The sequence below is a fragment of the Anneissia japonica genome, unplaced genomic scaffold (genome assembly GCF_011630105.1).
Source record: "Anneissia japonica isolate Jap-2015-1 unplaced genomic scaffold, ASM1163010v1 scaffold287743_len2803612_cov181, whole genome shotgun sequence".
Lineage (NCBI taxonomy): Eukaryota > Metazoa > Echinodermata > Crinoidea > Comatulida > Comatulidae > Anneissia > Anneissia japonica.
Genome location: NW_022733259.1, coordinates 1,411,751 through 1,423,297, shown reverse-complemented (window position 1 = coordinate 1,423,297; position 11,547 = coordinate 1,411,751). Strand labels below are relative to the sequence as shown.

At 33.3% G+C, this 11,547-nt stretch overlaps 1 protein-coding gene and 1 non-coding gene across 2 annotated transcripts; both read right to left on the bottom strand.

Annotated features, from left to right (window-relative positions):
• Nucleotides 1-593: 593 nt before the first annotated feature.
• On the bottom strand, nucleotides 594-11,477 carry LOC117116096 (DNA polymerase eta-like). The gene is made up of 10 exons (XM_033260045.1): nucleotides 11,340-11,477; nucleotides 10,480-10,614; nucleotides 9,757-10,013; nucleotides 8,739-8,899; nucleotides 7,670-7,773; nucleotides 7,298-7,417; nucleotides 6,198-6,321; nucleotides 5,478-5,543; nucleotides 3,911-4,080; nucleotides 594-2,708 (listed from the first exon to the last, which is right to left on the bottom strand). The coding sequence occupies exons 1-10, from the start codon at nucleotides 11,462-11,464 to the stop codon at nucleotides 1,910-1,912; spliced, it is 2,061 nt and encodes a 686-aa protein (XP_033115936.1). The 5' UTR covers nucleotides 11,465-11,477; the 3' UTR covers nucleotides 594-1,909.
• Trnad-guc lies at nucleotides 11,005-11,076 on the bottom strand. The gene has a single exon. It is a non-coding gene; the product is annotated as a tRNA-Asp (tRNA).
• Nucleotides 11,478-11,547: the final 70 nt, after the last annotated feature.

Here is an 11,547-nt window from a genome sequence, read left to right as displayed (position 1 = left end):
TACGGCCCAAAAATCACCAAGTTTCTCCATGCGCCAGGGCCTTAAACTTGTTTTCATATAATCGCTACACGCAATCACCGACAGCTTTTGGTGATGCCGATTGGTTGATCGAATAGGGGAGCCTTCCAGATTGCGTGGGGGACTGCTGCGCAGTGCAATGATAGCACTGAAAACACTGTAGCGACTTTAAATTGACTTTGTAGTGATGTTAAAGAAACTAGGCTTTGCACCCTAGACACCCACCAGGACTTTGCCAACCAATCAAAAATGGTAAGACCAGCCCCCACTTAAAAAAAATGGAAAAAAAGGAAAATTATATTTAAATTTCCGGCCATCTAGAGGTGTAATAATCATAAATTTTCTTACCTCAGCCCCAAGCATGGGTGGATCTGAGGTGGTCTAGACACAACATTTAAGCAAGTCCCTCCCTGGGCCCTTCTATTTCTAATTCTTGGATTCACCACTGTTGGTAATCTATGAGGAAAATGTTTATCACCTTAAATGGACATCTGTCATTAACTCAAGTGTTTTTATCCGGTATTACAAAATAAAGTATTTACAAAATCAATAACATGACACACCATAAAACTGAATGAGTTAGCAAATATTTATTGTTAACAATATAAAGTAAATTAGTATTGCAGAATCATTGTAAATGGAAGGGTTACAGATCACTGGCTTGAAATGATAATTTATTTATAAAAATTCTTACTTTGTATATATTGTCAATTACCAAAATACAATTAATTTAATATTTTGCTCATTGCCATTGGAAGATAAGGACAAAAACAATAATAATCTTGTATGATAAATAATATTAATTCATTAAATATTCCTTCATAGTAAACAAGTATAACCATATGTTTCATTTCTCTTTTCATTTCAGGATAGATTAAATTTAATGATTTCAATTGAGGTAGTAGCTGAAAAAATATCAAAACATGTTGGATGGCATTGAAGACATATTTGACTTGAACAATACAATACCAAACACAAGGCCATAGAATTGTGTTTCATTTCAAAATATTTTTTTTATCTGGTGATTGATTCATAGTCAGGAATGGTGCAACTATTTCCAAACTGGAAAAAAATCAGTGGCTTAACACCAATTAGCTCTAGAGGACAAGCCCAGGAATCCAGTCAAAAAGGTCTATTTTTTACTGTTTGAATGTTGCCTTATAAATAAATTTAATAAAAAACGATGGATGGAGCCTCAAAGAGGCTTCCGCCAATATCAAATACCAAAAAATATCAAATGAATGACAATGCACTATCGGTGATTTTTGTGGGATAACAAGTTGATTTATAGTTGAATACTCAATAGTTGAATACTTAAATGACATATTTTCAGTCATTTTTTTAGATGGGAAATTATCTACAACTTGGACACTCCGTGAGTGAAAATATTTTAATGACATGGAGCCCCCAGCCCCATGAATCGTTTTTACACCACTGCCAAAAATCATTTAACACCAGGCTACTGTTTACATATTCTTATGGTGAAGCCTTTTGAATGACAACAATGTAATACTAATGATTATTAATCAGTTAATTACTTTGACACTGTCTTGTAAATTAATCATAATTAAAGGTAATTCTCATTACTCATTCGCATGAGTAATGTATATGGGTGATACTCACAATGTAACCATCTTAATAAAATGAGGAATGTATGATTTGAACACAAATTTGTTAGGCACTATTATAACTACTGGATCATATCAATGATTGAGGTTTCTTGAAATAGGATGTAAATTGATAGTTGTATTTGGGTGAGTGATGTATACAGATGATATTCACATTGTAAACATCTTAATAAAAATGAGCAAGATATGATTTGAGCTCAAATTTGTGAGGCACTATAACCACTGGACCATATCGATTATTGGTTGGGTCATTTATAGCTTTATCAAGGTTTCGTGAAATATGATGCAATTGATGCAGTGGCATTTGGCTTCTTCTTTTTAACAGAACCTGATTCTTGCACTCTACAGCGCTTGCCAGTATTTCCCATTGAATCCTGCACAAAAGTTGGTGGCGCACTCCCCTCATCACTGATCTGTTTCTGTAAATCCATCGCAAAATGATAATCCAAATGCTCCGGATAATCCCATGCTGTAACTTTTAAGCTACATTTTTCGCATTGCACTTCATCTATGTTATCAATTTCCGAACAGATCTCATCCGTGTCAATCTGTGTTTCCTCCATATTAGTATTAGCCATTACTGATGCCTGATTATGTTTTTGCGAAAAAAATGATAACAGCGATTTAGATGATGATGCAATATTCCCAATGTCACTCTGTTCAATTAACTTTGATTGATTGTTTACAGGTATCATAGAGAGGACGTTCACTTTGGAATGGATATGTTGTTCGTCATTGTCTTCGTTATTGAGACATAAACTTTCGTTATCATTTGACAAATTTGTGGGAATCTCATCTTTACAACTACTTATTGATATTGCATCCTGCTGTTTTATATGTCCTTCCTTCTCCTGATCAAAAACTTTCTGTACAGGTGAAAAGAATTTCTCAATACTTTTGGGTGCTACACTTTTCTGTGATTTGAATTGTTGTTTCAGAGTTACATCCTGGTTTGGGATTTTTGATGGACTGTTTAGAAAGTCTTTCATACTTAAGTTTCCACTGGAGACTAGTTCTGTGAATTTGGAAGCAACGATACCCAGTGAAAGGATATGAGGTACCCTAAAAAAGGAAGCAGAGAAGAATGAGGTTATAAGCAGCATTTGCACACAAATATGGAACATATCAAGCGCACTTGAATACAAATGTGAAACATATTATTAATTCTAGAGAGTGCAAGCCATAAATTAATGCCATGATTTTACAGATTCAAATCGCTGTTTGTGATATTCGAGTGTCTCACTGTCTGTTACATGTGCTCTCGAAAATTCTACTTTCTAAAGTAATTTTACCCAATTTTCATATCTTGGTAACATGGAACCAACCAAACAAAGAATATTTTAGGTAGATGTTTCCAAATTTTAAGATGCTGCATGCCTAAATTTTGTGTTGTATTCTTCATGATGAATAACAAATGTTCTTGTATCAAACAAGGACTGTTCCTCATTGGAAGTAAGTTAACTCAAAACAGCAGCATTATGCAACCTGAAAAGTCTGAAAAATTACTTGGCATAGAGCTATGATGTTCTCTATTTTTTTCATATTATGTATGGTACTATCTAAACCCTCATCCAGACTATCAGATATTATTTGACAAAAAAAACTGTTACATGCCCATATATAGTCATGATGTGCCTATATATGGTCATGATGCGATGTTATTACGACCATATATAGTCATGATGTGCCTATATAGTGAATACAAATGTACTAAATCCCGATACAAAAATAGCCCGATACCTTACATGGTACGAATTCTCAATTCATTGTGAGGTCCTGTGGCGGATGAACCCCCCAGTCTGAATAATCTGGATATTATATATAGCTCAGGAGTAAAGTGTGATGTAAAATTGTTTTTTATTCTTTGTATTTTTAGTGTTTTTTGACTGTGTCATATTTTTATATACTGTACATTTATTAGTTTTATCACAAATTTTATAGATTTTATTGTAATTACCCAATCTACAATTCAGCTTAATGCTGCCAAAGATTGTGTTTTCGATGTTTTTTTATCTTAATAAAATATACCCAAATATATATATATGGTCATGATGCGATGTTATTATGACCATATTTAGGCATGTAACATGTTTTTGTCAAATAAAATATGGACAGGACTTTAAATTATAATACAATGTGTAAAAGGGAGGGGTACTCTACCTATTCACTAGCCTAAAGGCTAGTGAATAGGTAGGATTTTTAAAGGGAAGGGTTAAGGTGAGGGTTATAATTTGTCACAAAAGGGCATTAATTTATCATCTTACCAGGCCATTTGGTTGCCACCCATTGTGTTCAGACTTTGTATCAACATGTATGATACGTACGCCATACTCTCACCATCAATTTTACTGAGGGCACACGACCGCGTCATGTTGCCTGGTGGCTTCTTGTCTTGACGTAGGCTAACCGTCAACTGTTTAGGAACTCTGTTATTCTAAAGCAAAACAATTTAAGACATTATAGGAAATTTAAGTCGGTATGAAGCAGGGTAAAAATAGTGATTTTTACGGCTGAAAATCCACAGGGGGGACATAATCACAGCTATTTGAAGTATTTATGTAGTTTTTCCTGTATGGATTTAAGTAAAAATGTATACATTAATGTGAGAAAAGATGCAAGATTAAGCATTCAGAAAAAAATCCTTGGGCATTGACTGCTCGACTCTTGAACTAACTATTATTGGAAACATAAATATTGATGAGTAACTAAGCACCAACTGCGACACCTACAAATTCAGCTTCTTTCCAAGAACCCTGAAAAAAAGAGGATGCACTTCCTGAGAATATCATTGAACCACCAACCAGAGAGTTAAATTACCAATAAAAATAAAGGCCAATCCAGAATATCAAATTTTATTTGACAAAAACATGTGACATGCCTAAATATGGTCATGATGACATCACATCATGACATCACATCATGACCAAATATAGGCACATCATGACTATATATGGGCATGCAACAGTTTTTTGTCATTTTATTTTAATTTTATTTATGAAAGTTCGGTACACAAACTGGGGAGGCAAGATAGCCACAATATCGTCTGACTAGTGGCTAACAATAAGCCTCCCCCTAAATAGGCTTAAGTTAAAGACAACATCAAATAAGAGAGAAAAAGAAAAATGTGAGCAAGACAGAAAGGGGATTAGTTTTTAAAGTGTTCCATTAAATTTTGTTTAAAAGTGGATGTACATTTTCAAGTCTACCACTGATTATGGGAGACTATTCCAAAGTAAAATAATGGATGGATAAATTGATTTAAAGGACAAAGTCCGTCCAAATGGAACAACAAATGAATTAGTATGATTTAAGCGAGTCTGGGATTAACTAAGATACCAGAATACAATGAATTAACATAACAAAATGAAAAAAGTTAACAATTTTAAGTAGGAATCACGATCTTTTAACAATAATAAATTAGACTTCAAACAAACAGGCATATGATTCTTTCCATGGTAATTTTCAAAGCAAATTTTTGAACACATTCAAGTCTGTAAAATATGAATATTACAACAAGGATCAAATAATTGGCATTCATACTCAAGACGAGGATGGATAAGTGTAATGTATAACTTTTTTAATGTATAAGAGTCACAGACAGTGTAGAACTGTCTAGATGAAACCCAGTAATTTATTGCCTGTTTTGTAATGTTATGGATATGGTTGTTTCAAGTCAGATCGTCTTGAATATGAATGCCAAGATATTTGAAACTAGATACTTGTTCAATTAAGACATTTTTAACATAAGATAAGTTTACAGTTTTATTTATTTTCCATAGAAAATTTAGTAATGGGGACAGAGCTTTGCAATGAATTCAAGAATAAATTTACCAGTTCTTGGTCTTTTGTAATTCTTTCTGCAACCTCATTAGCAAGTTCACCCAACCAGTGCTTCACCTAAAGATAAACAAATGTTAGATACATTTGTTAAGCTACATATTTTTCGCTTAGCCTTGTAGATATCTACAAAACTAAACCAGTTTCTTGGAGCCAGTGATAATACAATTCAATTACACTTTATTTGAGATCAAGCCTATAGCAACATAAAAAGTATAAACAGAATATAGATAACTTTTTTTAAACATGTTTGTGATTATGACAACAATCTTATATATAAATATGTTCATTAATTTTATTTATATTTTTACTCTGATGGGCCAAAAGTTCAAAATGGTAGTCAATAAAAACATGGCCTATGGATTACCAATAGCAAATAGATGACATATTTACATGTATGTGGTATTTCCATTTCACTAACAAAATAAGTAATTATTATTATTATTATTATTATTATTATTATGATTATTATTATTATTATTATTTTCGCCTGAAGCATTCTGAGAAAGCCTGCAGGGGATGGGAAGTTTATGTTGTAGTTGTTTTCATCAAACATAACCCACCAGATTTGTTTATCATACATTTTTATTTTACTATTATGAACATTGAAACAAACTATTGAGCATTTCAACTGAATATTTAATTTCTTATCATTTTAAAACACTCTTTAAAGAGTCTTATGACCTTCGAAGAAAATTAATGCACATGTTGTACCTTATCTTTGGTGTCCAGCGCCGATTTGCCTGTGAAATTTTTGCTGCACCCAATTGATTTTGGAAGCGTTCGCTGTTTCACCGCATCATATTCTAATCCCCGGCAAATCTCATAAAGCCACAAACTGAAATTTAAAATGTTATCAACTAATTACTTTAAAGTATCAATGCAAACGTAAGCAAAAATCCTAAGAATTCTTCACATTTTCTGGAGAGATAAGAAAATACTTGCTTTAGGGAGGTGGTTGTCTGAAGTCTTGTGTACCTGCTTAGGGAGGTGGATGTGCAAGAGTTAGTTATGTGATCATTTACAATGAGCCTGCATTTTCCCTGCCAAAATTTAAAAATTTACCCTAGATTCCATGCTCTGTGTTCTTAGCATTTGTTATGATTGGCTTAAGCCCCTGTCCACACTATCAAATTATATTTGACAAAAACATATGACATGACTAAATAATATATGATCATGATGACATCACATCATGACCATATATGGGTTCATCATGACTATATATGGTCATACAACAGTTTTTTTGTCGAACAAATTTGAGTCTGAATAAAAGTACTTAACATATCCTTTAAATTGTAAATCAACTGAGCTATCTTTATTTGTTTATATTTTGCTGTATATTTAAATTTATTCAAGATTTAAAAAAAAAAATTAATCATTTTTATATGTATTTAATTGTAATGCTTGAAAAACTTTATCGGTTTTCATTAGGTTTTAATTGTAATGTCACTCATATCCAACTAAAAATACAAAAATGAACAATGTATTTGTTCATGGTGGTTACTGAGTGTTTATTTATTAATTTAATTATTTATTTATTCTATTTAACACCAGCTATATAATAATAAATAAGAGATGACAGTCAATAATTAAAAACAACTCCTAATCCCTACTGGGTTCGACAAGTACACTTTACAGATTAATAAATCCATTCTTTCACATTCCATAAAAGGATTTTGATATACTGTTTGTTTTTGACATGAGATCAAGCCTAGACAGTAGCAGGATTTGAACACTGGGCCCTGAGACTGAAACTGGCCAACCCCTGATGTTACATGATTTTATATGTAATATTTGTTATTTATATTTACCCAGTTTTGTCTCCATATTTGGTTTGAAGGTTCACCTTTGAGTAGCGACACAAATCTCCCATGAATTCTATGTTCAAGTCTTCAACTAAAGAGAGTCCAAGTTTGCCTCCAAGATGCCGACTTCAATAGGAAAATTGAAATGTAAATTATACGTAAACAAAATGTCAATTACAACTATCAGCAATGCTAATATTCCTCTGTAAAAAATAGTTCCTTATTGTAGTAGGTAATTTTACTTCCACTAGATTAAATTTAAATTCACGATTTGACCAAATATGAATGGTGGAGGATGGTGACTGCTCAAACATCACCTTAAAAATCATTGTTTTAAAAATTGTAAACAATTGAAAAATAAAATAAAACTGTACTTACACTTTCCTGATAGGAAGTGTTTGAAAAAGTTTTTCCACTGAGGCATGAGGGGTAATGGTTTGTTTGTTTGGCTTGTTGAAGCCACAGCACAACTTTGCTAACATCTAGAAATATGAAACTTGAAATGAATAAAAAAAATAACTACATTCTTACATACAAGTACACTTTACATTCTAATGGCCAATGACAATATCTAGATTTAAATTCGGCTAAATGCTACATCACTGCCAAGAGTTCAGGCTAACTCGTACCCATGCCAATTTGTACTCACAACTCATACCCATAATTTTTTGCTAACCCATACCCAAGTTTAGTGTAAGATCTACCTTTGTCTTTCAAACATTAAGCGAAGAGTATTATCTATTTTGGTAGTAATCATGTGAAACTATATTATTAAAGAAAAACTTACTAATTAGAAGATTTTGATACAGCAGGAATGAAATCAATAAATTTAAGATCTTCGTCAAAACTATAATAACGAGGGGGCCCTGTAGTAGTAGTGTTGGGCACGAGTTGACCTAAATTTGGGAATAGGTTCACCAAAGTGGATATGAGTTAGCCTACACCCACTGCCAATCATGAGATGTAGACTTCAGGATGTTTAACTTTTATAGACACACAAGAATTGTTGGTCTCAAAACTAATAGTATTCATTTGTACTTATAGTGAAATAAATGGAATAACATCAATGCACAATTTGAAACAAATATATTGAATGGAAGGAGGCTACAATAAGTTCTGCAAGAAGAACCCACATAGCTTTAAGGCGTAGCCACCTTTCATCGTTATCAATACCAAAGCATGATACTTCAGCAAATATAATCTACAATAAGGTAGTTGAGGGGTGTTGAAAAGAGTAAAAATTAAGCTAAAAAAAAACACAAGCTACCGGGCGGAAGCCTCCAATGAACCTTTCCCTTGGATATTACTGATGTTACTAATGCGTGCATTTGTGGGAAGAAGAAGAGTTTGAAAACATAATTCCCACAAGGATGAAGCACAAATATCAGGGAGGGAGATAACTCAGATAATCAATTCTAGGTCTTTGGATCTGTTTGTTGTGATATACCTTGTTATGAGCAATTCCCCCTGAACATCTAAAACTTGTTTCGTTATAGACCGCTGCCCTCATTTCTTCTACGATGTAGCCTCCCACTGCCAGCCTCTTGTCCTGCAAACTAGCAGCATTATCCAACCACTGTATCAATCCAGCTTCTCTGTTGCTTAGGCCTATAGGAAAAAAAGTCATCATTATTTACATAAGGATCATTTTGGGATAAGGATAATTACTAGCAGTGATTGGCTCACTCAGTCTGTGTCATGCTGCTTGGATCTTTGGGCAAGATATTCAATCTATGTTGTTTGCTCTTGAAACAAGAATACAGATCAAACGCAGGTTACAACATGAAATTATCTTACTCTATGTAGTTGAGTATCACAAACACTTGATTCAACAATTTCTTTAAAACTATTGCACTTCAATATTATAGAATACAAGTTCCAAGAGCATTTTATGGTTAGGTAGAGTAGCATTTTGTTGGATTGGATTGGATTTCTTCAGTGTAAACACCAAGAATAGCCCACAAAAGTCTAGAAGAAGACTTATTTGCAGTGGGGTCCTTCTGGTGGTGATTGGGTAGTACACCGGGAGACTATATCCCCTACTCTTTTCCGAAGAGTGTACTGTGTTCTTTAACATGCACATGGGCCATAAATGCACACAGGACCAACGGCTTAAACGTCTCATCCGAAAGACGGTGCGCTATTTAACTTGTATTTCAGCCCTCCAGCTGAAACACAAGGAGAGGCAGCGATGGGAATTGAACCGGGGACATAGAGATCTCCACGGTTCAGCACACAGTGGCTACCACCAGATTATCCAACTGAGCTAAGCTGCTCTCAATCCATTTGTTTGTTTCTGGTGCTTTGGTACTGGGTGTTATCAGTGGGCAATGGGTAAAGGCAATGAGTAATGCTGTTTGTTTATTCCTAAGGTATTATATATATATTCCATCTAAAATCTAAGGAAATGTAAAAATATGATTGAAGTGACCTTTTTCATGACTGACAAATAAGTTATATATTACCATCACATTGCACTGCACCTCCATCTTGTTTTGAATCTTGGTCATCAGCACGCTCGCTTGATTCTCCCGTACCATCCCAGCCTACGACATGCGTGTTAGGAAGCATATCAAACGTTACCGATTCTCCTTGCATTCTTTCCATTCTTTGCTGAACGGCTTCAGTGAGGTCGATGTAAGCTTCATCGATGCTTGCACGTTCAACACAATTACTGAATTTGCACAAAACTTTTATAACTTCTGCTCCAGCTTCTCTGTACCTAAAGATATGAGTGGTTCTAATTTATTTTTTATTTTGATGTTTTTAGGCTTTTCTTTGTCTTACATAATTAGTATGTCCTTTGATTTTTTTTCTCTGCCAATTTATTTTTTTTTTGTATTGTGTTTGTCAAAAGTAAAATATAAAATCTGTATTTTTTAAAATTTTTAATTAATTAGAGAGTGTTAATTGCAATTTTAGCAGATTTATTTATTGGTGTGAGAAAAGTATACTAATTTGACTTATTTTCTATCCTGGTAAATGCCTGTATTTTGTTGGAATGACAATATTGAGAACCAAGAATACTTATTTTCATCAACCAAACAAGTGAACAATGAAATTTGTTTTGCTAGTTGCTAAGAAAACACTTTAAAAAAAAAGACGGTATTACAATATGGTTAAACACAAAATATTAAAGTATTAAAACATTAAAACAATACAAAGAGTAAAATGATTATTAGGCCTACTTGTCTAAGTTTGCCTTGCCTCTGCTCTCAGGGACTTGGACTAGGTGAATATCAGGGCATTTGTCCTTGGCTTCGTCTCCTCTCATCTGCCTGGTTACACCAAATGCTCTGGCTTCATAACTCACTGCAATAATCCTGCAAGATTTTTATGTAAATTACTTAATCCTTAACATTATTATATACTATATAATTTAATGGTGGAAAATATTTAAAAACATTTTATAGGAAGATAACAAAATGTGCCTTTCTCTTAATTGTCATGTAAAATGGTTTACATGAAATTATTTTTCCAAGGTTCAACATCCCACATAAATACAGTAAACAGTAATATGAAATATAGTTAAATGGTGTTGAAGTTAGTATAAAAACTATAAATGAGATAAAATCAAATTTGTTATATTAATTATTTTCAACATGAATAATTTTAATATTGCCAAGGTATTTAACCCAAAAATATGAGGAAATGTCATTTCCAAAAAAAATAGAACAGTGATTTTAAAATTTGAAAAAAAAAAAAAAAATAACCTCCCAGACGGGGAATTGAACCCCGGTCTTCCGCGTGACAGGCGGAGATACTCACCACTATACTATCTAGGATTGGTTGAATGCTTACGATAATTTAAAGGTGAAATGATTGTACAGATGTTTTTTAACATCTTCCACAAACGCTGAAGATAAAAATTAGGCACTTTATGGGTTCATTATTGCTTTGCATAATCACTCTTGACTATCCAAGAAACATAGTTTCCTGCTACAAAACGATAAACCGGAAATAATGACGTTAAATTTACAGCTCCAACGCATTTATTTATTCAAACCAGCCCACACGACAAGAAAGTTTTTTTTGGTTTCTCACTTACCCTCCACCTTTCCATTGATTATATTGCACTACTGCACATGGTTTTCCTCTTAATGAATTATTTAGACGTTGTTCAACTTGAACGTAAAAGCAGTCCATATCAATTAAAGCTATTATCCTATCCATAGCAACCTCTTTCTACAGCTACTTATTTGTAGCGCGCGCCAGATCCAGGAAATGGATAGTTAGTTTGTGTAGCTTATAATCTG